The 27,441-nt window shown below is 39.6% G+C and overlaps 1 protein-coding gene across 1 annotated transcript in view; it reads left to right on the forward strand.

The window, feature by feature from the left end:
• LOC116485802 (ubiquitin-conjugating enzyme E2 E2) overlaps positions 1–27,441 on the forward strand; it is a 210,595-nt gene that overhangs the window by 165,468 nt on the left and 17,686 nt on the right. Inside the window, exons 4-5 of the mRNA XM_032181444.1 lie at positions 6,836–6,968; positions 20,288–20,435. Coding sequence (XP_032037335.1) covers positions 6,836–6,968; positions 20,288–20,435 — 281 coding nt within the window. The remainder of the gene's footprint in view (positions 1–6,835; positions 6,969–20,287; positions 20,436–27,441) is intronic.

Consider the following 27,441-nt stretch of genomic DNA (forward strand, 5'->3'; position numbering starts at 1 on the left):
TCTTCCTGCCAAAGACTTTCTGAGTGACAGGTGGCCCAGTTGCTTCACCCTCAGTTTCCATTATAAATAATTAAGTCTAATGAAAGATACATACCCCAAAATGGTGCTTACCTCATCTAATTATACTGATATTCCAACATACATAAATTCCCGGTAGTACAGCAGGATGACCAAATATGATGGATCTAGCATAGACCCAAGTTTGAGTGTTAGATGATGGAAAGCCAAGCTTTTTCTCTGCAGTAGGGTCTAGTTAAAGGAAAGTGAACATGTCTTTAAAAATATTTTTTTCTTAGAGTAATTCAGGCCTCAAATTTAGTGCTGAAAAATCTCTAGCTTTGGTCTAGATTGAATCTAGTAAGAACCATGAGTACCTCCCAGTATTTTGATAATAGCAGGTTTTGCACTAGATAGATGAACTAAGTGAGATAAACAAAGTAAGATGAAGATAAATTTAAAAAAAAAAAAAAAGAAAGAAATAAAAAAGGTTTTAGGAGTTTCCAGAGGAAAGAGAAGAGGTTACATGTTTTAAAGGTACAAATCTGGGGAAGGTTTGTTTCTTGAAGATAGTTTAAGTCTTCAATATTATAGCCAAAGTACAGCACTTCTTTCTGATTCTGAAGGGGTTTATTTCTTTAATTGTTCTTTGATTTTACTGCTAGGAGACTAGGCTGCTAATTTTATTCATAGCAGAGATGTTATTAACCATACAACTGTGCCCATTGCCACAGGCAGTCTCAGTGCTCACTGCTATCTCTTTGTTTTTGTTTTGTAGAAATGTATTCCTTTGGCTGCTGTGGCAACTGTTTATTACATACATTTATAAAAGTACCTACTGATATCACTGGAGCATCTGGGTAGGCAGCTGTGACTCCCTTTCCCTTCCCTACCCCAGTGTTGCTGCAGCACCCGTTCTGCTTGCTCTTCATTTTATACATCTCAGAAGATGGGCAACAGAGAAGTAAAGAAACAAAATCACTAACTGCTGTACTGTAATAAAATCCCCCTGCACTGTTTTCCACCCCCTCATCCTTTCTGGAGAAAGACAGAAAATAGCAGGATGTGTTGATGGCTGTTGATGAGAGAAAAAGAAAGGGGGTGTTTATGGGGAGGTGGATCTGCATGAACCTGAAAGAAGGAAGCATCCTCCATGAAGAAGGAACAGTGAATTCTTACCATGCAGAGAGAGAAGCAGGGAAGTGGACCAAGTGGCTTCCAAAATACCGAAAAGAGAGAAATGGCAGGAGGGCAGATGACCAGATGTCTGCATCTGTTCCAATGCTGAAGATGCAGCAGTGGGAAATCAGGGCTGAGAACCACAGTTGCCTTATAGGAGCATGATGCTGATGCTTCTCAGTGGTACTATTTTTGTGTTTTGTTGAACAGGGCTGGGCTGGTTGTGCAGGTCACCTGGTAATGGTAGCTTCAGCTGGCCTCCTACTGATTTATTTCTTCCCATCAGAGGTCTTCCAGCAACCGCTTGGCCAGCACAGCCCCACTGCTGATCGCTTGGCAGTCCCCAGGCACAGGGACAGCCCTGCGCTGTGGTGCAGACCCAAGCAACACTTCTGCTTAGCACCACATTCAGAAAGGAGAACAGAGGTATATACCAGGCTTATTTTAATGAGCCTTCATCTGAGTTTCTCAAGAGATGTATCTCGCTGAAAGCTGAATCTGTAGTCTTCTGTTTTGCCACATCCATCCTCTTCTCTCACCAGCTGCACTCTTAAATTATTTTGCCAATCTCCCCATCGTTTTGTATCCACTTTGCGCTCAGGGCTCAGAAGCATTCACTGAGGGCAGCTAGAGGCAGGATCAGCTCCAGCATAACTTTAGATATGCAAGAAACAGGATTGCAAAAAATTATGTTGTATGTTTTATAAGTGAAGGTTATTCTGTGTTGAGCTTCCCTTCTCAGAGGGAAATCTCTTAAACAGTAAAGTCAAGGCTCCATGTAGTAATAGGAAAGCAATAAAAGTGTCCAGGGTGTGACCCTCTTCTTTCTGCTATTGTATGTTACCAAAGAGAATTGAGAGGGTCTGTGTCTGCCATGGACTACACCTCATGCATGGGAGCCCCAGTTCTGAGGTGTGTTTTTGTGTGCTGGTGCAGTTCAGACTAGATAATGCCATACTAAAAGTGAATTGCCATAAGGAATGTCACAGAAAGTGAGTTACCATGGACAAAGTTAGTATAGCAGCCTGGTCCTGCTTTATTCCACCCTATTATGAAGGATGAGGATAAAAATTAATTTAACTCAGTCCAGAAGAACCTCTCCAGTTCTTTCTGAGTCCCGAGGAATGGGAAGGCTTCCCGACCATCCTGCTTTCCTGTTTTATTTGGCTGTATTGCCTCCCTCCACACACCATTCGTGTGTTGGAACTAGAAGGTAACTGAAGTTAGAATTTCTTTTCTTCCTTCTTTGTTTTGTGCTACAGGCTTGCCTTTCTCTTGTGCTAAAGGATACGTTTACACTGTAAAAGAAGTGTATTCCAGCTAGATTAGAGACCAAGAGTAGAAAGGAAGACATCAAACTTATTTTCCTTATGGTCCTTATTTTCCATGTCACCAGAAACACAGCATTGAGGTTATGCTACCTCAGTTATAGATGCCGGGAAAGCATGCAATCCCTCATCAAGAAACATAAGTTAGATTAGGAAATAATAACATTATTTTGACTAACTTATTCCACATGATTACTTGATAAACATGTGGGGTACCATTATTTCTTTGACCTTCTGTATTTTCACTGTTTTGATTTATACTCTGGAAATGGAGTAAATTTATATACAAATCAACTCTGATAAAACTAAAAATCAACTGTACTTTCATAACTTCTCCAGATAGGTTTTCATCTGGTATGTCTCATAGATGCTGTTGTTTACATACAGCTCACCAGCATAATTTTAAATTGAATATTTTAGTATGTTCTAAATGCAGTGAAAGCCTTCTTTCTTTTTCTTTTTTTTTCCTTTTTTTTTTTTTTATGCATTGTGCTGGACAAGCAGTTTTTAGCAGCACTACTTTCAAGTGACTGCCTGCCTAAAACATGTTGAGGGAATGGAAAATACTCAGTGCATTAGGCGTATTTAAAGCAAAATGAATTCAGTTATAGTAGCATTTAAAGTATTTTGCAGCTAAGTGCAACTGATGTGCATACATTTCACTTGCAAGTATGTATGTAGGAAGCAGAGGCAGAACTGAAGTATACCAGGAGAGGCAGAGGGCGAAGTACAGAGCAGACCATTTTACATGTATTGACTTAATTCGCCTAAATTTCACACACCAGTACTGCTGTCCTTCTGAAAGAGGCTCCACATCCAGCCTCCCCCAGCTCCTCCAGCAAGCAGAGGTCTCCCCAGCAGGTGGAAGAGGCATTGTTCTGTGGGATGTTTCATCAGCTATGGGGGAGTAAAGGCAGCAAAGAGCTGTCTCTTGATGAGCCATTGATAACTGGAAGTCTCCAGGGCCTTCCTGCCCTGCTGCACCCACTCTGATCCCACCTGGGAGGTGGCACGAGCAGTGCTGGGAGTGCCACAGTATCCGTATTGCCAGACTCATTGCTTGCTTTGCTCTGCAGTCACCAGGGCTTCAGAAACAGAGCTTGAACTGGGAGGCTGAACTGCTGATCGGACAGCAGCTCTGTCCTTACCCTAACTTAATCCTTACAACTCAGCCACCTCCACCTGGAGCTGCCACAGCCACCACTATTTGTCCCCGATGCTGACCAATTTAGCACCAGATTACCAGCACGGAGCATGTATGTGCTCTGGCTCGGGTCAGTTCAGTTCAAATAGAGTTAGCCTGCCCTTTTCCGAGCAGGTGCACATCTGAATCAGTCCTTCCAAAGATGACAGGACTTCAGGCAATGAGACGTTTAGTTTGCTTTCTTTGAGCTCCGTGGTTTGGTTGCCAGTAACATTAATAGAGCTGGAATATAAATCACAGTGAATGTAAACCATTTGGGCTGCAGCATGCCGGGCAGATATCCATGCAGAGAGAAGGGCAATTAAATCCTCTTGCATTATAAACCTTACAGAATCAGGCTCTGGCTGAGGTCTTGCACATATGGGAATTTTCTCTTGTGAAGCCTGATGAGTTGTCGTTCTTGTTGCCAATAATGTGGATAAATAAAAGGCTTAACAATTAGGAGAGAAAGGAAACAGAGATAATACACCTGTCAAACTTTTTGTATTATTAATGTGCAAGTGAAAAAAACGTTATGCTTGTGCATGCTGTTGCCCTCAATACCAGCTGTTGACTGTGCACATGAATCAGTATTTTACATGGGCTGAACAGCCCTGCTGCCAGCAAGCACTCCAACAGGCAACATCGATAACAGCAGTCTACCCACACTCCATACAATTCCAGCTATTCTTCAAATTAATAATAATACTTAATAAAGCTTCATCTCTCATTTGCAAAGAAAACCTTCAATTAATGTTAATCAGCATCCTCAGAATGTGATCAGGCTGGGCTTGTAGCTGGACGTGCCGAAACAGTTCAACTGGCAGATGGAGCATTTTCCAACTATTTTAATTAATGACTGCTCATTTCAAATGTTAATGCAATTAAATAAATAGGCAAAACAAATAAAAATAATGTACATTATGAAAATGCTACTACCAGAGGCAGTTTTGATCAAAAATGTGAGCTTTGCTCAAACCCAAGAAGGACCCAAGCATACCCTGCTGGCTAAATAAGCTCTAATAAAGACAGGACTTGCTTTTGTTACTTGCTTTTTCCAACCATTTGTCTGGGATTGACATTTATATCACTTCCATTTTAACCTGCTGGCATCAACTGAGTCATTGCTTCTCCGAGTATTAGAACATTTTTCTGCAGAAAATGGGAAAGGATTTCCTTCACATGATGTAGGCTTTTTTTCGTGTAAGATTTAGACTGCCTCTGCTTCTTGCCTTTTGTATTTGAACTAATTGCCTTATTTTTATTTTTTTTTAAGGGCTTTACTTTCTGTGAACCTTGTATACCATAGCACTGATGTAGTCCCACATTTGTTCAGGCTTATAAAGAGTTCAATTAGCCCCTTAATGCGTAGTTCAGTCACAATTAAACCTTCCCTGTTGACTTGGGATTGGTCTTTCTAAAGGCAGTGGAGGTGTTTTTAATTATTCATTCTCTGGTTTGTTTCTTACAGCAGTCTCAGCTGTGCTTTATTATTCAAAGGTTAATGCAAACTGAGAACTGGGTAAATTAAATTTGTTTGGCAGCTAACAACCTGATGTATTACAGACACTGTGAAAGATGGATGGATGGATGGATGGATGGAGGGATGGATGGCAAGACTTTTGCTATTGTGACACTTGAAAAGCCAGATTCTGTCTTTAAAAACAATTGCTAGTTTTGTTTCTATGGCTGGTTGATAATGGATGTTCCATAATATTATATTCTCTATAACCCATTTTTGTTAAGAAAGCATGTAGTTTAGAAAGCCAAGAAGCATTAACAGCTATTATAGAAAATTGATGTAGGTACCATGACTAATGAACTACGCCACACAGTACTAAGTCACTGCGTTGTATGCAGGGAATCATGCAGTCAGAAGTTTTAATGAAGGGAGCCCAAGGAATTTCAGGTGAAAGAGGGTTTTATTAACTTTCAGTGAACAAAATGAATAGTTGAGCAGTGAACATGACATGATGTCGTATAATAATTGTATGCCTTGGGTACATTGTGAGGCATGGAGCATAGCCAAGAGCTTTCATCTGTTCTACACATAGGGTTATTTCACAAACCCCTACATACTGTGGAAATTTTTATTGCAGACATAACGAGAATAGTTTCACAAGAAATGCCCTAAGACAATACCACGTCATTTATTTGAAAAATCTACCAACACTGCATTCCTGTGGAAAATATTAATCAGATATCCAGAAGTCACTATCCCAATTGGTCCTAATTAAAATTCAGGTCCTGTATCAGTGACTTGTACAAGCAGGCTGTGAACCAAAAAGAAGTCTTCGTATTTCTTAAGAGGCCAAAGCCACCCTGCGTAAAATATGTCTTTCTGTGGACAAGCATTATGCTGTATGAAAGGAGGCTACACTGGCTTTTGGAATAGTAATGCCCAAAAATTTTAGTAGTTTTTAATTTGTTATTTCCAGGCATTGAGTGTGTAGGTAAGAGACTTGTTCTGTGTATAGGGTTATGTTCTGTACATTTTAAATATTGTTTCAGTACTGTGTTTTTAAATGAGGACTTTGAATTGACATAATCCAACACTTTAACCTGCTTCCTGTTATGATTTTTAAGATAGCATAACAGTTGCAGACTAAAGCAGCCTTCTGTACTAGTGACTGGAGGAGTCCTTAGGATAGTAACTTAGAAAGTGAAGCTGCAAGGTCATTTGTACCATGCTGTCTTTAGTACAGTGTGTGCTGTATAATAATGTGTGTAATTACACTGCTACTGACTGATGAGGTAGGTGGATGTGGAGGTAGGTGAAAATAGGATGGCTTGTGAGGCAAGACAGTGACAAGACGTCTCAGCAAAGTCTCTGTATCCTTGTACTGTAAATACTTCACATTTGCCCACTAAAATATTTGAGATAAGATGATCAGGAATTTTCTGTGCTTATTTGAATAATTTATAATGTGATTTTAATACTTCTTCCTAGCTGAATATATCATTTCACTGACAGAGCTTAGGAGGCCAGTGACATGTTATGCAGGACTAACTTAATAAATGTGATACACAATTTTAACTTACAGCATTGTTGCAAAACCAGTGGTACTGCTAGTAGAGTATTACTGATGCAGCATTTTCTTAACTGTATGTGGTCATCATGTTTTTTTTTGTTTGTTTTCTATTTTAGTGCTGGACCCAAAGGAGACAACATTTATGAATGGAGGTCAACTATACTGGGGCCTCCAGGGTCAGTATATGAAGGTGGCGTTTTCTTCCTTGACATTACGTTTTCACCGGACTATCCTTTTAAACCACCTAAGGTTAGTAGGAGGATATTAAAAGTCTAGTATGAGTCCTTTCCTTGTGATATTTTTGAATGTGTATGTTGGTATAACATTGTAGGATGAACACAAAATTTTCAAGGCAATAATGAATATTTAAACTGGGTATTTTGATGGAACAAATTTAAACAACTGCTTAAAATTTGCTTGCATGTCTCCAGTATAGCTGGATAAATATGGATTTATTTAGCAAATGGTTGCATAATTTCCAGCAGTTATTTGTTTGATTTGGATTTGTTTCTAATATGAAAGCATTTATATTTGAGTTGCACCCTTTGTAAGCAGCTGAAGGCACTTAATCTTTCCAGTTGACCCATATCATTCACCAGGGGTCTATGGCAGTCTGACAAAATATGCACCTTTCATGCTACTCCATATAAATTACTTCTCCAGATGCAAACTACACTACTCTTCATGAAGCTATAATTAATTGCTTTCCATCGTTTTTTTGGAAGACTGTAGAAATATGGCAACAAAGACAAGAAATTGGAAAGAAAGACAATGACTTACAGAATTCCTTGCAGATTTGTTTTCTAATGCCGTCAGTGATGACACTAGCCGCAAATGTAGAACTGTTCCAATAACATGAAGTTGGCAGATCATTACCATGATAGAGTAGGCTCAGAATGTCATACAGGAAATACCTAGTGGTTTTGAAGACCAGAGAAACAGAAGTGGGATGAAATGCGCTTGTGCAAAATGTCATTGATAACCAGTAGGAATAATTGCTGAGAGATGGTGTCAAAATGGGGTTTTATTGGTTGATCACAGGATTATTACAAACCACCAGTCTAATACATCTGTGAAAAAGGCAAATACACTTGTAAGATGTACCATCTGGCATTTCCTGCAGAGATAAGGAATTGCTAGTGTCATACACAAGACATTTGTAAGACTTTATCTGATAGACTGAGTGCAATTCTTGATACCCATGCACACTAACATGAATAGAAACTGGAAAATTTACCCAGCAGGGCTATTAATAGAATCAAATAAATTGATGGGCCTGTCTATTATGAAACAAAGTGAAGAGAGGTTAATTTTTCACCTTCTAAGTTAGAAGAGGGAAGTTTTGGAATAGGTCCTCAAGAGGACTTAGGGGAGCAGAAATATTTCCCTTTTTTTTTGACATGTTTGTGTAAAGGTTGCTGCACCGTGTTTGCCTATAATAAAGTAGTTGATTCTTACTTGATTATTGTGAGTACACTATTGAGAGAGGAGCATTTATAAACAGAATTTTGATGCTGCAATAGTAATGTTTATAGTAGTTAACATTATTATAAGGGGAAAGTTTTAAAAAAGAATGAGAGAGGTGAGTTCAATGTACTTGTCATTCTGTAAACTGCACTTTCCCAACCAGTGACATAAAGACGGGACAAAACCACATTTTAGGTAGCAGATGTGGATGGCCAAATTTGTTTCCTTCTAGCATTCCAGTTTAGGGAAGCTTTGAGGTCACGGATGAATATTGCAGGGGTTTTATACCCTGCTGACCACAAATTTTCTGATTTAGATAATTATGATATTCAGTGAAGAAAGAATTGAAACTTTATAAATCCAAGCTTCTCATTCAGTCAGTTAAAGCACTGGCACAAAGGTCGGGCAATGCTCTGTTCTTGCTTTCCCCGCCCAGGCCGTTCTGACCTTCGCTATATGAGGTCTACCTTGATAGGCTTCTCTGTTTGCTTCATTGCTGCTTAGCCTGTGTGCAGTAGCTGTAATGCAAGAGTTACATTCAGTCCCCTAGCCAATTAAAAGGAGAATTATTTAGTGGGTATTGGTATATTCACTGGATGGATTTCTTGAGTATAAAATAGAGCGCGTGGGGGTATTTCTCCTTCCCTTTGTTGAGTCTGTTGAATTTTAGTCAATTTATTCAACAACATCCTTTTAAAATAGAAGGTGACAGTCCAGTTTGCTGTTTCATCAGTAGATAAAGACTTTTTCAGTCCACCCTCAGTTGTGTTTGGCAACTGTATTATTTTGAGACATGAGTAATGCAGCTGTGCATTGCTTATTAATGAAATACCAAGCAAAGAGGTGGTTCTTATCCTGCTTTGTAAAACATTTTTGTCTGCCTTTATCTTGATGCCAATTGTCATTCTAAGAAATGTGTGCATATAAATTATATGAAAATGTACTGCTTGATAAAGGACGAGAGAGCTGATGATACCATATTGTATTACTAAAAGGGCAGTATTTATGATGAGGGAAATTGTTATCTATAAGAAAGTAATGAGTACATGTGCACAGGGGACTAGTGTCAGATAAAACTAATATTTCACTAGCATATTTTGTACACATAGATTCTTATTCTTTTCACTTGAGCCACTGTCATAAATAACCCCTGTTTTCAGCCCTGCTTTAGGAGCTCTTAAGCTGTTGCTACTTCATTACACATCTTTCCCAGATTCTGTGAAATTGATTCACAGGTTAAATAGTCTGGGAAGTCCCTTGAATAAAGCAGTGTGGGAAGACAAGTGCTGGCCATACGGTAGCTGCTGCTAGTCAATATTGTTGGGAAACAGTACTTAAATATTTACTCCAAACACTTATTTCTGGCAAAAGAAAGGTATTGAGTTTGTAGAACATAACATATGGCATCACGGTACAGTGCTAGTTGTGTCACCAGGTGCTGGCAACTCTTCTACTTTACCATGAGATTTGTGATATTTGGGGCTGTTCTTAAAATCATGGTTCTTAGAGTTATGGGAGTGGATAATCACAGATTTATTTTTTTTCTAAGTATATCTACTCCTCATGGCTCTATCAACTTAAAAAAAAAAAAAAAAAAAAAAAAAAGAGAGAGAGAGAGAGATAAAATACAAAACTGTGGAATGTACTGGGAAAGTCATAAAGTATATCCTGGACTTGGCAAGGTTACCTCCATGTCAGTACACAGCAGAAAGGATCTAATTCATGTTTCTTGCTATGATTGAATTCATACATTCCTCCTGAGATTTCTGTGGGCCACATTCATCCCTTTTTTACTATGAAGAAAGGAAGCATTTAAATGAGTACTGTCAAAATTGATCTTCTAAAAATGTGACCACAAAAGACCTGGGAAGAAACAGAAACTGTATTTCCCAGATGCGATTACTTGACCCAGCTTGAGGTTCCAAAGGCAAATGCCCATGTCACATAACATAGTTACTGTTAAAGGACCTAATACAAAGTGTATTAAAATCTTCAGAAAGATTTCCACAATCCCTTTTCCTTATCTATTCTGAGGCATTGCACAATCTTTTATCATGCATGTGTATGTTGCAATGGGAAGCAAAAAATAAATTTTAAATTAGGAAAAATATATTGAAATTAAATTCTGGATACATATCTCTTGTTTTTTATTATTATAATTTTAAAAAAATGTGGTGTAGCCATTTTTTGTTTCATATTATACAAAGATTTAAATATTTTCTAAAAGATCCAAATTCTTTCTATAAACCCTGTTGATGCTTATTCTAATCATTGGGCACCCTGCTGTGTATTGGAAATCATGAATTAAAATTAAAAAACTGAGAGCACATTTGCACATGAAGAAAAGATGTTTGAACCTATTTGTTGATCATGGGGGTGATTAGTAAATGTATAAAGTAATTTTCATTTGTTCTTCTAGATAGTTAACCTGCTTTCTTCAATTTTTACACCTTTATCTCTATTCTTCATGTCCTCTGATAGCACTCTGTGCCTCATTTTATGTTTTTGTATACCCAAACATCAGGCAATCAGGCTTCCCTTCAGACTTTCCCCTACAGGTTATCAGTTTTGTTTTTGTCAGTCTTTGTACTGACACCTGTCAGTGTCTCTCTAAAGCTGAGCCATACGCATAATATCAAAGTAAGTTATTTTTCAACAAAGTAGGAGATACCATGTGATAGGTCAGATTATAATTTGCTCTCAAAACATTCCCTTTTTCCCCTTTGAAGTCAGTCTATTTCAGTCTTTCAGCTTGGTCTCATGCCTTGAAACCAGACTCCAAGCTTTCTGAGCCAAAGTGCAGTGACCCTTTCAGCTCTGCTTGCCTTTAAGACCCATGGCGTTTTGCTTCACTCACAAGAGCAGAACTCTGGTGCAGAGGAGAGAGTCCTTTTTCCAAAAGGAGCTTCTCTGTGTGGGCCAGATGCAGCTTGACCAGGGGTGACAGAGGCTGTCCCAGCCCAACTCCAGTTGCTCTGCGTAACCAGAGAACAAGATTTTTAGAACAGCTCATCTGAGAAACGACAAATTAGCTTTGGCTTTCTGGGAGGCTCTACTCAATTAAAAATCCTTGCTGGCCTCCACTGTGAGGAAGCTGCTGTAACGCTGTGCAAATGAGCTGAGCACCCCCTCAGCTGAGTCAGCAGGAAAACGGGCAGGCTGCAAAATCACCCCTTCCTTTGCAGTGGTCCCCCAAGCCTCACACTAGTTTATGAAATGAGGCAAGAGGAAGGCGTGGAACAGGCAAAGCAAGCCATAGATAGGCACCTGATCTCACCTTCTGCTAAAGGCCAGGTGCCGGTGAGACTTCATTCTTGGTCACTTCAAGGCTTCGCTTCAGCCACAAAACACAGCATCTGTCTTGTAGTGAAACAGGCTTAGAATAAAGAAAGTTGTGGCCTGTTCAGAGCAGCCACTTACAGAAATGAATACAAATACTTAGATGGCCTGCCAAGGAAATAACCTTGCATTTCTCCAATGCCTTAATGACCCCCCAGCCCTTTGTAGAAATACCTTTGAGGTTTCTTTTTCCTGCTAACTACCTCCCTTTCATCTGTAATGAATTCAGACTGTTCCTCCCCTTGGCTTTTACAGGGGAAAGCTCTCTCTTGTTCTGCTGCTTTCTGTGGGGTATTGGACGGGATATATAGCTATGCACAGAAAGGTGGGTGTCTATGTTTAGGTGTATATGTATATATATACATACACACATACATATATCTGTATGTGTATGTATACATATATATGAGTAGGAGGTGTCACATCCTTCAGTCAGCCTGGAGAATCTCAGCTTAATTTCTCTCCTTGGTCCATATACAAAATCAGTGAATTCCCGAAGTATACAAATTTTTTGACCTGAGGTCCTCTAAATTTTAGCCATTGTGACAAATTGACACCACAATGTTATACCGGCTATAATTGTTGAAGGAACAGCAGTAATTTCATTAGCCTGTACACTGTCCCACCAGACCAGGAAGTCTTGGTGCAGTCTTTCATACAGGTGTTTGCAGAAAACTGAGTGCTCTTCAAGAGCACACTCCCTCCAGGAGTTGTCACTACAGTGGTGTCTGCATTTTCATCAAGAATAATCTTTATTAATAACTTCTACTCAGATACTTGACTGTGTTCAGTCTATTACAGTGTCAATTCAATTTAGCTGTAGCTGATACAATATGGATATATCTATCATTATCCTAGTACTCTGCTAGCTTTATTTTTTAATTTGAGTGATTTATAAAATCTCTTAATCCCAACTCTACAATTAATCTTGCTAGGGACTTTAATCTCAGCTTGCTGAAAAATGGTCCACAGGACTTGAAAGCTGCAATATGCTAAATCACATCTAAATCAAAATTAAAATAACAGAATACTCCATTTCCTCCCTGTACATCGCATATGTCTATCAAGTGACTGAAAAATTGTTCTCGGCATTTGAAAGCTTAGCTGTCTTAAATCAACTGTGAGACTGTAAGGAGAGTCTTTTTCTTTTGTAAATATAACGTGCAGAGTCTATAGAATCTGGACTTAATGGCAATATTGAACATCTCTTCAGGTTTTTTTCTTTGTAATTGTCATAACACTAAGCTCTATGCACTAAATATCATTACGTGGAATCCTTTTCCTTTGGTACAATCTTTGTAGGCAGAGCTTCAGTCCACCTTCTCTTGTCCTCCCTGTGGCTGTTGCCATGACATGACCGGCCTTCAGACACGATGGTCTCCTGTCATCCTGTCATTGCTATCCCTGTCATCCATCTGCCTCATCACCACCCTTCTGGAAGCTCTGCATTCCACAGGCTGTGTGTCTGCAGCCAGTGCTGCACCTATGGGGCAGCGCACACCACTGGGCCCGGGGTGCGTCAGACCCAGGTGGCTCCCTCAGAAACTTCAGAGCCTCTCAAAATGACAGCAGCACAGAGACGTGGAGAATGGAAATGCAGGCAGGAATACATAAGGCAGAGGAAAGGATCCATAACTATATTTTATTGCCAATAAATGCAAAGGTCACATTTGATAGAACAATATCCTGTAAACCTCTGAGAATTCCTTTGCATTTAGTTACCTGAGAGTTCTTCTACTAAATGCCAAGTTTAATTGCTATTTCTTCTAATGAATAGCCCTCTTTTTCACTCTGTTTTAATATACTAATTTGTATCAATAGTTTTTATTTTTTTTAGTCTTGATGAAAATGGCTCTATCCAGCTAAACTCTTCCTGCTTCTCCCCTCCGCCCCAAAAAAAAGCTTAGAAGGTTCATAATTTCTTCCTGTTTCCTATAAATACCCAGCACATTAAGTTCCCCATGAGGACCTATAGAGTCATCTTGTGGGGGCTCTCTTCTACCTTACAGTGATGGTTTGCATACCGCCTGTCAGGTTCACTTTCAAAAGGGGACATGATGGCTATCGGATGCTTGGGAAACTAGATATTTCTCTTATATCACATGCATGTTCACTCCTGCATAAAAATCTACTCATAATCTAAAAATGCATCATACATCAATGTTCGTTCTCATCTTCTTTTATGCACACAGATATATACATGTACAGATGTAAGAGACAGAATTTTATTATTATGATATCACTATAGAATAAGAAGAAACTAGTAAATGTTCAAAACCAAGTCAGCTACCGTTTTGAGGGGAAAGAGCACTTTGGGGACTCAGAGGAAGTGGATGTGGGATGATTCAGCCCACATGGTTTATTCTGTGAAAGGGAGGATTTGTTTTGTAAAAGTTAAATGGGCTGTAATTCCATAAAATTTTGCTTTCTCTATAAATGGACTTCATTACTGACTTTCCATATGCAGTTACTAAACATAATAAAGATTATGCTGGCTATAATTAAAAACCATTAAAAAAAAAAACACATACTGACATTGTTAGGCAAAGCTTTTGACATATTTGCATCATAAAATAGTTTCTATTCTGAACCTCCCTTACCTGGATGGTTTTCCATTTCTTTTATTCTCTCCTGCTACTGTTTTATTTTCAGAAAACTGTACAATTTAAGTTTATTTTTTACTTGCCCTCTCAGATACATCAAAGATTAGTTAAATTCCTCTTTTTCTGCTGTTAGATCTGTGTGCAAACTGGCTACATTTCAGTAAAAAGTACACATTTAGGGTTGCTGTGTTTATTCAAATGTATATTTTTTCCTGCAACAGTCAATTCAGTGAGACAGTGTGAGTAGTTACTCAGCTTCATAATTACCATGGATATAATGAATAATTACTCACATTGCATACCGTTTCATTTTCAGCAGTGTTAAAGGTTAACTCATATGAATGCTATTACATGCCTTTTAAATCATGATCACTTCTGGCTAGTTATGTCTCATGTGGTGCATTTTGTTACAGAAACCACAGAGCAGTTTGCATATCAGACTCTTCTGTAGGTCAAACAAAAGTAACTGTAAGTTATTATTTCCTGCTAATGTAGATGACATATATTTTCCTTTGAAGTAAGAAACTGTAGCTATTACCAACTGAAGGTTTGTAGGAACTGCCTGAAGTGGCATATATTGGCATATATTTAAACCATGCTCTTTAACAGTGATCATCATGTGGTCTGTCATTTATTATGCACTTTATGTGATAATCCATTAAGTATCTCAACAATTGCTCATGTACATGCTACAAATCTGTAGTTGCAAAACAAAGATGGATCATCTTGTTGTAGAAAGGCAGCCTCAGCACTGGATATAGCTAAAATGAAGTGCACTCCGTAAGAAATTTAGGGATGATAATTAACATAAAGGTTAACATGGACATTGTGTCACTCACAGGTATAGATAATATTCACTTAGATTGTTTTACAGTATTGCTCTAATATTACTAAAGAGTGAAGGCCTGGTCTTGTTTTTATTATTCTTTCTATTTGAGGAGACAAATCTATTGCTCATAAAGTCTGAAAAACTGAGAAGGGAACTACTTTCTCCCTCCTGAGCTCCATGAACATCATCATAAAGGGCATCATATTTTTTAATATATATATAATCTTTTATGTATGCAGTACAACTTCTTCCACTTCAGGTAGTGCCACTGTAGTTTTATTAAAACAGAACTCCTGGGGAATATTAGAGAAAGACAGAAGTTTCATCTCAGGAATGACTGCAGGATTGCGCCCTTGTAAGAAATGAAAGAGCTTGAAAGGAAATTTTGCAAAACTGCAGGAATGAGAGCCCTGGGATCTCAATCCTGCTTCCAGTGTTGGCTGAGCAAAAGGGTTTTGTTTTTGTTTATTCTCCTGTAGACTCTGAATCTTTCATCTCTCCCTGCACAGCTGCCCAGCTTCAGTAGGAGCAATGAAGAAAAGGGGATGGGGGCTGGAACCCAAACAAGATGAAGAATGCAGTTCTTCAGTACATGCTATTACCCTCTTGCATGTTAGTGTGCAAAACCAGAGAGTCATTTCTTCTTCTAGACATATTTTTTTAAGAATTATGACTGAATTCAGTGGAGTCTGAAAGTGCATGGGTTGTGTTTGTAGGACCAGCCCTTTCAGATCTAAAGCAGTGCCTTTACATGCTTGTCTCTCTCTGAAGTTTAAGCCACTCACCCACACGACTGTCAATGACACAGTGGCTTCTTGGGTTTACACCTAACATACGACTGTTACATGCAAAACAGAGATAGTGAGTGATTTTAAGACTAAACCTTGCTGCAAAACTGGTGTTCAAAATCACCCTGACATACAGGAGTGATTTGTCTTGTCTCCAATCAGTTGCCTCCAGTCTCTCAACTGAAATCATTTTACTTTGCCCTTCCTGAGTTTTGTAAATGGTCTTTTTTTCTGCCCTAAAACTTACTCAATGAAAAGCTTTAAATGTACTTCTTTTCTCTGTAATCATTTTCTCTCCCCCTTTTAAATACATAACCTCATTTTCTTCTTAGAGACTATATAAAGTTGTTGGTTTTTTTTAATTTGTTTAATTCTGTTTTACAATACTCAGAAGGGTTTAGCATTCAGCAGTAGGTAAAGAGATGAGTTTGTTATTATTTATTTACAAATATGAATATAAATGCTTTATCATTACCTTTCAAAAGCTTCTTTATAATACTTCTACAGTTTTCAGAAAATAGTCCTATTTTCCATATTTTTCCTGCAATTCACATTTCTCTGACCTGCACTTTTATTCAACAAAAATGAGATATTCTCTGAAAACTGCAGAATCAAAGAGAGTAAATCCATAGAGGGCACTTATCTTTCAAGAAAAAAAAATAGATAAATTACTCCTCTACCATTCAATTGTCTGAGGATAACTCCTACTATACACCCACACACTCCCTTGAGCTTCTGAATGGGATTGTTTAGGTGTTTTCATTAGGGGATAAATGGAATTAAAGTGCATCATTTATAGGAACCATTTAAGTGGCATCAAAGGTTAAAATATGACCATATTAAAGAAAACAGAGTTTGCCTGGAACAGTGTTATCACTTGACTTCTCTCTACATACATAACAGAGATGACCCTGCATAACTTTAAAATGTGCATATGGCAAACACAGCGTCCATGTCAGCGTTTCCCACATTAGATGCAATTTGAGGCAATACCCGGATGAGGAAAGCAATATGTCATCCCAGCTCTCTTGCGTGTTATTTACATTTCTCTGGCATATGAAAATGGGATGGGGCTTCTCACCTTGTCCCTTTTAACGATAGCTCCTAAGTTCATTGCAATTTCATTATGAAATTGAACAGATCTAGGGGTTGTGTAATTATCCCCAGGCCAGAGCTTGCAAGGTAAATGAAGGTTTTGTTTTCCTCTGAGCTGCCCCAGTTGCTGAGGAGTCAGAGTGGGGAGCCACCTGCTTCCTGACATGCCAACTCCATCAAAGCCACCAACTCTCCACAAAACGGGGAGAGGGCAGGCATTTCCCAGTTTGCCTCAGGATATCAGTGGGCCAGTCCTAGCTCTACCACTTGCGTTTATCTTTTCTGTGTTTGTCTCTTCACACTGACTGAGGAGGCCTGGGTGGCATGTGCCACTGCCAGCCATTGCAAGCTCTGCAGCATCTAGGGGCAACGTCACCTCCCACTACCCATCCACAGTTCCCGGTGTGTCATTCATGCAGCTTGTTCTGAAATTCTGAAAACTTCAATTTTTTTTTTTGTGGTTAAAATGTCTCAGAGTATTTGTACAGACATTGTCAAATGTGCTGGCATGTTTGGCAAGTGGGTGACATACCTGTCAAGGATCAGAAGTGATCCTTATCTTGTGACTGGGTGCCCTCCTCAAAGTCATGGTTTAAGATATACTCATAGTGAAAAAAACTACAGTTCAGTTCTAAGTATTTGCAAAAAATAGCCTTGCAACTACAAACAGATGTAATCCCACCTACATTTATCCACTAATAGCCTAAGATGACAATGGAGTGTTGAACAGTTTATGTAAGACGTGAACTACCTCCATTCATTCCAGTGGCTCTCCAAGTCCTGCCAAATTCCCAGTGTCCCTTCTTGGATGCTTCAAAGGGAATATGTGGCAATGTGTCTGTCCTCTAAGCTGACAACAAAAGTTACACATTAAGATACAGGCTCAAGTTGATGTCATTAAGTAGGCTACAAGCTTAGACTGACCCCTGTCTTAAAATAAGTTGGAAGGTATAATTTAATCTATGCAAACTTTACTCAGATATTGCTGAATAAAGTCCTTAAATTTTTATTCATGGAAGCTTAGGAAAGCATGTTTTTTTAGGAAAAATAATTAAGCAAAAATTTTATTCCAACTAGAGACTAAGAAGTAAGAACTTAATACTTACAATTAAGCCAATGCTGAAGTGTTTGCCTGAGTCTTGGGACAGCCTGCTGTGAAATATTCCCTGATTCAGTGTTATATCAGGTATTAATAGTGCCTTAATCTGTCTGGGGACCTAATGAACACTGACCTACTATTTACAGGATGCTCCTCCACACCAGCTCCTTTTGTGAACACTTTTAACACACTTAGTGTAAGGCAGTTTGCCACTTCTGTGTATTTGTAACCTTCTTTATTCACAGTTACTTCTCTTTGTAGATGAACATTTAATTTTATCACTGAACACTGCTTTCTTGATCTGACAGAAGACTTTTCACTCCAAATGCTGTATGTGCTTGGAGTTCTTATGGGAGAAAAAAAAATAAAATAAAGATTGTCTGGCTATAGTGTTTGGATGAATTGAGCTCATTGTGCCAGAGATATTTAAAATTCTCATAAAGGTATTGGAAGTGAAGCACTTAGGCTGGAAAAGAATAAGTGAAACCATGACATTAGGGGAAAAAAAGAAAGAAGTTATGAATATGTAGAGTACAGAGCGGCAAACTATTCAAGTGGCCTATCAGTTGGCAATACCTTTAGACATAGCTGCATGTAAAAACTGGTAAGATTTCTTTGTTGGGATCTTTGTCACATAACTCACTGGTCCATGACACTGCACTCCAGGAATGCTTTCCCAGATTTATGTGGAAAAGTACTTACGAGAATAAGTATTTCTTCTTGAATGTAACACTGTAATATCAGAAATCTACGACCTTTTCTTTCCATTATTTTGTCAAAGCATCTTGACTTAATCAAAAGGGGCAGAATTGCTCCATGTTAGATAGTGATTTTTTTTCTTAATAGAGGTAGAATAGGCACCATGTTATTTCACTTGTGTCCTCTGTTCTGCCTCTTGGTGAGTGCCCCAATCTTAGTCCTGAAATCACTGGGAATTCTGGTATTGAATTAAGCCAGAACAGGGACAGGCCTGCCATCAGCTTCCAGTTCTATTCAGACGCAGGTTTGTCTGCATGAGTAGAGTAGTGATAGGTTCATAAGTACTCCCAGTTAATAGCACTAGTGAATTCTGGTGAAGAATACAGGTTTCTGAGATTAGAGGTGTGCTTTTCCTGCAGTTGTCTCATTCCCCTCTTGCCTGTCTATTGGCTGATGAGGTAGACCACCAAAATGATACATCTTAATTTTAGATGTTATGAACATGTCATTAAACCTATCTAGTTTAACTTGTCATTTGTGTAGAAATGGTGGAGAAATTAATCTTTGATGGAGATCCCAAGGGAGTGGTTGTATTGTCCCTTCCTATCAAGTAGCCTCAGTACTTATTCTGAACTACACAGAGGACTTTAATAGCTGAAATTGTTTTAAAATAAAAAGTCTGTATGCAGAAGCACATCATTCTAGACTAAAAGAAATTATCTCCTCCTCAGTGCGATAGATACAGGATCACCTGGGAGGGAATACAAAATAGGTACTGTGTTGTTTTCACCCTGATGGGCAATTAACTCCACCACAACCACTCCTCCTCAAAGGAAGAGGGGGAGAAAATATGATGGAAAGGGCTCAAGGGTTGAGATAAAGACAAGGAGACCACTCACCTGCTATAGGCACAGGCAAAACAGACTCAGCATAGGAAGATTAATATAATTTATTGCCTATTTCTAACAGACTAGATCAGTGAGAAACTAAAAGCAAGATAAAAACACCTTCCCCCCATCCACCCTCTTCTACGTCTTCCCCCCAAGCAGCACAGGGGAACAGGGAGTGGGGACTGCTTGAGGGGAGCCTTCTCTTACTTCCGTCAGTCTGCTCTCCCATGAGCGATGCCCAGCGAGCATTGCTCATGGCTTGGCTCTGGCCAGCAGCGGGTCCCTTTTGGAGCTGGCTGGAGCTCTGATCTGACATGGGGCAGCCACTGGACTCTGCTCACAGAGGCTACCCCTGCAGCCCCCCTGCTAAAAATAAAACACACACACAAACACAAAGGTATTTGTAAGCAATTATACCAATTCAACTGTGACTTAAATTTGGAAATGAAGAATAGGCTTTTTGTTCCCATGCAAGAATAATGAGATAAGTGGGACCAAGGCAAGAGGAAGCTAGTGAAACTTGGAAACTAGTCCCATTCTTACATTTCAGAAAGCGGTTCCATTGCTGGCCACAATTGGAAGAGACAGACTTTTATTTTGTAATGAATATCCCTATTTTGCTCAATCTTTAACTGGCAGAATAGTGTAAGTTCAACCAGGAAAGCAAAATGGTCTTTTGTGTAATTTTTATTTTTTTTTTTATTGCTTAATAATCATGTAATTATTGGCTTGTACACTTAGACACACTATCTTTTCTAGGTAACGTTTCGGACAAGGATCTATCACTGTAACATTAACAGCCAAGGCGTCATCTGCCTGGACATTTTAAAAGACAACTGGAGTCCAGCATTAACCATTTCTAAAGTTCTCCTCTCCATCTGCTCCCTCCTCACAGACTGCAACCCAGGTAAGACAAATTAACTTTCACGTTTGTGTTCAGTCATGATTTGTATTCTGTCAACTACTGGGATATGGTTGGTGCGCTGTTCTATTGCTATGTACTAAAAAAAAAGAGACAAAAAAATAAGTTTTAAATTCATTTAAATTGAGGCATAGTAAAGAAAGAAAACACAGTTTTAGGATCTCGTGCATTTTTAGTAGTTGAAAATAAAAATCTGTTAATTCTGAAGTTTAATCAGTGGAAAATACCTTATAGTAGGCACTAATTTGGATATTACAAGCAGGATATTAGTACCAAGAAATATTAATGTGTTAATAAATATTGAAAAGGAAAGCTTTCGTTTAAATATGCTGATAACATGTTCTCTGAAAAGAATATTAATAGTACTGACGATGATAGATGTCTAACACAGACTCTACAAATAATGAAAATTAATTTAAATGAAGTTTATTCAATATCCTGGACAGCCAGTATGAGTATTCAAAGCAAGCTGTCATTCATATTAAGTAGCATAGTACTTAACCTCTTCCCTCAGCTCTTTTAGATTTGTTTTCTGCAGTTGACCAGTAGATCTGTAATTTGCACTTTCTCTTACCCTGTTTGCCAATGAATGGTTCTGACTGTAGCCATGGAAAATTGTAATATATAGAAATTACTAAAGAATCATTTGAAGAAAAACTAAGCAATTGTTTGCATATCTTGAGTGTTCTTGTGGTTTTGGTTTGGTTTGGTTTTTATCGTAGACTTAGTTTTGTTTTATTATTATTAATTTGCCATCTAGGTTTTAAAACTTTAGGTTTCCTGTTTCTAAACTTTTCTCCCCAGCCAAAAGTCTGAAAAACAAAAATGCTTTTCAAAGACCAGAATGTGAGATTCCTGTGCAGTCAGGTGCCAAGTCAAAGGCTGTAACAGGAGACTGAGTTATTTCAAAGCTCCAGATAAGGTGAAAGTGGACTTTCAGTTGCAATTGGCTGCGCTTTTTTTTCATGTGGGTTTGTTATTGCATGTAGCATTAGAAACTGCTGTGTTCCCCCAGCTAAGAGCTGGAGCTGTAGAGGATCCCTGCAGTCTCATTCCAGGCACGTTTATTTCAGGAGTGCTGGGTGTTCTCTGTTTACCTCTCGGGAAGATTGACTTCTTGCAGTGCCACTCCAACCGATGCAGAGGTGCCTGTACAAAAGCAGGTGGATTGCTGACATAAGCTTAAAGAAAAGCAAATGGATGTTTGCTCAGCTGTGTTAGGGTCCAGGTAAAGAGCTTCAAAGACACCGCTGTAAAATCAGTAGCTGTCTATCAGCAAATACGTCCATTTCAGGATTTAACAGCAGACCTGTGTTGGGGAGTGAGGAACTGGAAGTAGATGTGCACTCAGTTGTGCTTGCCTTTCTTTATAGGCATGCATACAGGCAGCATACATACCGTTTCAAGCAATGATTTGAAGTTGGGAAATTTACTATCTCTGCCCTCTCAGTGTTTTTCCTCTCCTTAGACTAGTTTACAGATGTTGTTGGCACAACAGTGAGCAAGTAGGTCAGAGGAACACTGAAAACTGTTACCCATATGATACTATCATATGCAATATGTACTAAAAATGGGAAGTTACTCTTCAGTTTCTTTCAGTTAGTAGCTGTGAGCAGTCATGACTGTAGTAAGTCAAACAATTTGATGACATTTCATTTTCAATTTAAACATTCTCTTTAAATACAAAGTGGTTGTGGATTTTGTTACTGTGCCCTGTTAAAAATTTGCTATGTTTTTTGAGGAATGACTCTAATTTCTTTACTTGTATTGTGAGTTCCCTTCGTATGAGGAGATGATGGCGGTAGCTGTGAACTGCTGAGTCATATTTGCCTTCCTTTGAGATGACTTGCCCTGTTTTAGATGTTGTTTTTATTAAAAAGTGAACTTTGAATTTTAGCGATCTACAACACAAGGCTTCTTACCTTTCAGTGTATTGCCTAACATGCTACAGCCTGTTCTGGTTGTACTGCTTGTCCCGCTCATTTCAGATGAAATTTTATCATTAACAAATCATTGGAATAGATGTTCCTTGCCATCCAGATTGAATATGATAGATAGATAGATAGATAGATAGATAGATAGATAGATAGATAGATATAGAGAAAGATAGGGATATGTATCTATATATATCACTGAGATATATACCGTATACTTATGTGTATTATTTTATATATATGTGTGTGTGTGTGTGTGTGTGTGTGTATGTATGCATTTTGCTCTCTGTCAGCTGGAAGTAATTTTCTAATCCCCGAGTCCTCTCTTCATCAAACTAGTTGGCTCCTTTTTAAAGGCAGCAACCGAACAGGGATCTCGATTTGATAAGCAACTTTGAACTCTTTGTTCACTATTCATCAGACAGAAGTAGATCAGGTCAAATGGAAAGGCAACACTGAATCTCCCACAAACATAAACACTTGGGATGGGTGAGTTTTCCACCCCCAGCCCCTCTGAAGGGAAGAATCAAGTATCAGTTACCCCCAGCCTTACATTTATGCAAATCTTCATTAGAACAACAAATAGCAGTAAGAATGGCAGCTAATTAACCCTCAGTCATACACAGTGATTAAACTGAGCCAGAGCACAGCTGCAGCTTCGTTGGCAAGCACTGCTATTCTTCTCCAGCAGGCTGAGCAAATGAAAAGAGGTATTTGCTCCTGCCGCTTCTGTCATTCACACAGCCATCTACAAAAGACACGGAGAGAGTCTCTTTCCTCCCTGGTTATACATCACCACCTTTTGTTCCATATCACTCAAAGCAGGAGCTAGTTTGTCCATTTTAAACAACTCATACAATCCTTTACTCATAAGCTGTCTCAGACCCTTCAGTCCTGATTGTTATTAATTGTCTCTATTTTGCTTGGCAGCATCAGATGGTAAACTGTGTTAATGAAATGTCTGAATTTTGTAACAGCTGGCTGACTTTTTTTGCAGGGGGAAAGGGTGCCGTAGTATTTGTGTGTAAGTGAACATGTGTGAATTATCTGTCAGCGCAGGAGAGCCAACTGGAATGGTATCAGAGAGATGGGAGAAATGATGGGATGCACTAGCATTCAGTCTGGGGATTACTGCTTCTCTTTAAGGTGGTACTCTGGGACACAGCACATATCTCTTCTTCAAAGCAGGTCCCTAGTCCTGTAAACATTTTGGCATGTGCACGAGCAACCCTACAAAACCTGGTAGATGCATTCATCTACATAAAACTGTGTGTGTGAGTAAGTGCTCGTAGGCTGTGTGCTCGAGTGATGAATGTATTTACTTCCAGTGTTAGCTGCTAGGGCTTGCCTACATGTTAGTTATTGCAAAGTAACTCCATGTGTGGACACTCCCTCTTTTGAAAATATATTGTGAGGAAAAACTGTCTTACATGGGGTAAAAGTCAACTGTACATTAAGTATGGGAAATGTAGCCCTGGGAGTATAAATTCCCATACTACCTTAATCCAAAATAGCTTTCAAGTGTGGATGGCCCCTGAGGTTTTGTATTTTTACAGAGATTGAAAGAAATTAATTATTTTTATATTTAGACAGCTGATGATGATGAGCTGGGTTAAAATGTTTACTGCTCTCTGTTGGTCATTCTCATCTCAGCCCTGCCAAAGGTTCTCAAGTCTTATGGAAAATTCTCATTTGCTTCAGAAGAAATGAACTGAAACAGTGACGAGACTGCCCTGGAACTTTTTCCTTCACATGGCCTCCTTTTTCACACATGCAAAATCTGAACTTTGCTTTCCTGGTTGTCCCTGATGTCTGAACAGTCTAACGTCAAGCCATGTCTGCTTAATAACACATAGCTAAGCCTTGATTAGGACATTAAAGCAAAACCTGCTAAATCTCCCTCACTTTTTTTATCATTGTTTACCTGTAGTTAAGTACCATTTTTTCCACACAACAGTTCTACAGCCAGTAAGATCTCTATCCCTTGATTGCTCCACTGGCATTCCCTACCAGGAAAACTGGACCTGATGCCTTGGTCTTGCTGCTGCCCCTGGTCCCTGAGGGACAGACTGTGCCCCATGATCTCATTTGGGCACTGATGGGCACCACCTTCCAGATGGGGATTTGTGCGGTGCTGCAGGACAGAGGGTGGGAAGGGACGGCCTGAGGCTATACACAGCCATGGCGGTTTTTTTTCCCCAAAGTGTGTCTGGTTCCACTGAACACTTGGCTGGCTACTGAAACACAACTAACTACTGAGAGGCTGTATGAGCTTCACTTTCTTCACTCTTCAGAAACCTGTGCCAAATTTCTAGCCTAAACCGATGCATGGGAATTTTATACTAACTTGTTTTTCAGCAACTTTTATCCTATAGCTTAAATGACTATTTGCTCTTGCTGTTTTTTATTCATGGTGTATTAATGAAGATCCACCCTCTTTCCTCTTGTCTTTATTTGCTGCACACTAACCAGGCCTGTGTATATTCACTTCCACCCACAAGACAACCTTTCCATTCCCCTTATCACCTTTGTTGCCCTCTTCTGCCCCTGCATCAGGCTGAAGTCATCCTTCCTGAACATGGCTGATTTGTGGGGAGTTCATCAGTGCATGAGGCACGGCTAGACAGGCTAACCTGCTGGTGGTCACCACCATCCGGACTGAAAAATTTACTGATCCCAGTTGGATGTTCCTGTCTCACTCACAGCCCTGCCAAAGGCTGATTCTTTCTTAGCCCTGTCATTTACACCATTTGTCTGCTTTCTAACCCAATTCAATTAAGTGATTCAGAAAGGGGAAGGGGAAGGGGAAGGGGAAGGGGAAGGGGAAAGGGGAAAGGGGAAAGGGGAAAGGGGAGAGGGAGGGAGGGAGGGAGGGAGGGAGGGAGGGAGGGAGGAAGGGAGGGAGGAAGGAAGGAAGGAAGGAAGGAAGGAAGGAAGGAAGGAAGGAAGGAAGGAAGGAAGGAAGGAAGGAAGGAAGGAAGGAAGGAAGGAAGGAAGGAAGGAAGGAAGGAAGGAAGGAAGGAAGGAAGGAAGGAAGGAAGGAAAATAAAGCTTTTATAAGAATACTGCATTGACCTCTGGCAAAGAAAATGAGCAAACAAGTGACAGCAGTAACTGCTTAACCTGGATCAACACTAGCCAGGTTAGTTGTTGTGACTCTGCTTTTAGATCCTGCAGTGGCATATTATATTAGCAGTGTAAAGCTGCTTATCTCTTGTTATCCTTTAAGCACCACAGAAAGTGTGAAGCAGTTTGTTCAGTCATATATTTAAAGTTTGCTGTGAACATAGTTTCAGATGGAAGCATGTGCGTGTCCTTAGCAGTGAGAGCATGCATAAAAGTAAATGAGCTGGATGGATATCGCTGCATTACTTTGATGTGAGTCCCATCAATTTTTATAGGAGTTCAGTTGCTCAGCATGTCTGAAAAGTAGACTGTTTATGTTAAAAAACTTTGTGATGCATGTGTGGCACTCAAATATAATACCTCAGTTAGAAGTATGCATGCTGTTTTTTACAAGTACTGCCATGAATCATGACTTTACTAGATGGTTTCATACTTTGTTAATCCACACTAAGTAACATGGCTGTGCATTTTAATGACTTGCATTTATCTAGGTACAGATAAACAAAGTCAAATGACATCCTAAGGTTATAGGGATTTTAGTCATCTCACTAAGGGACATGAGACATGCTTTCAAGCTTTCTTTATATTAGTCATCCTCATGGTTTGCCTTTATCTTTCCCAGAAACTTCATTTTTTTCACCACAGAGTCGATATAGTTGGCAGTTACTGATAACATATTATCATTGCTCTTCTGTTGCTATTACAAGTTATTCACATGGTTTGGCGTGATTTAGGTTTGCCTAAGTGTTTTCGGCCGAAGAAAATACTCGTACCCTTACCTCCACCTGCATGAGGGTGCTGGAATTAAGAGATGGGATACTGTTATTACAATATTTTTTCTTCATATTTTTTATTCATTGTTGCTTTCTTAAAGGTTTGCAAGTCTCTATGCTCTTACTGCTGGGAGTATAAAATCCCAGCTCTGTCATCCTTTGCAGAAAAGGATTCAATAGTGTAATTTAATGTATATCTTTGATCCTCAATGGGATCAGAAACAGCACTTTGGAAAGTGACTTTTCAACATAAGCAATAAAAGCCCTAAAAGCCTGAGTGGTATTTGCCCTGCTACAAAGCTGCTGGAATTGCTGCTGTCTCCAGGAGCTTTGCAAAACCCTAGTAGGTGGGGAGAGTTAAGTCAGGCGAGGTGTAAAGGGAAGACTCGTTTTAGCATACTGCCCTGATTTCCCAGCCATTCCTCCCTCCCAGCCAGCAGTGTGCTCTTTGAGAAGGAGCCTAGTGTCATGCTGCAGTGCCACGGCACCATCCCTCGGCAGGCTTACCATCAGCAGCCGCCCCAGAGCTCACTGCTGGGAGGGCTCTAGCCATGATGCATGGCTGTGTGCCTAGCACTGGGCCCGGTGCCTGCGGACAAACTTGCTTCTAGGTAGTTCTGGGAGCTTACGTTCTGAATTTGTGGTAGGGTTTGGGAAAACCAAGCCTCACCTAAGTGATTGTAACAATTCCTTCCTCACTACCTCGTAGTATATGGGGGTATGTTGGCACTGGCCCATGTGGATCAGCTGATTGAGGAGGTCCCTCACTGCCACCCGCAGCACCCGTGAACTGGGCCTTGTCCCATCTCCAGCATGGAGAAGTGGGTTCATGTGAACCCTCTCAGGAAAACCCATCCGCTGAGATGTTGGGCTTGGCTGCCAGCCTTCGACTTGATGCCCCTGGACATGTTCCCTTCTGATGCTGCTTTAGGGTGATCACCCCTGGTACAGGGGCAGTAACATCCAAAACCACTGTGGCCACTTATAAAGTGAGCATCTGTCAGTGCTTTAGATTCCACAAGAACACAGGAACAGCTGTTTTCTCAGCTGATAAGCTCCAGCCATACCACCATGCATTTTAACAGGCTAATAGGTATCCACTGTATCAATAAAAAGATCTATTTCCAGAATTACTGAGAGACCTGAAAGCACTAGCCT

Source organism: Aythya fuligula, chromosome 2, assembly GCF_009819795.1.
Source record: "Aythya fuligula isolate bAytFul2 chromosome 2, bAytFul2.pri, whole genome shotgun sequence".
NCBI lineage: Eukaryota > Metazoa > Chordata > Aves > Anseriformes > Anatidae > Aythya > Aythya fuligula.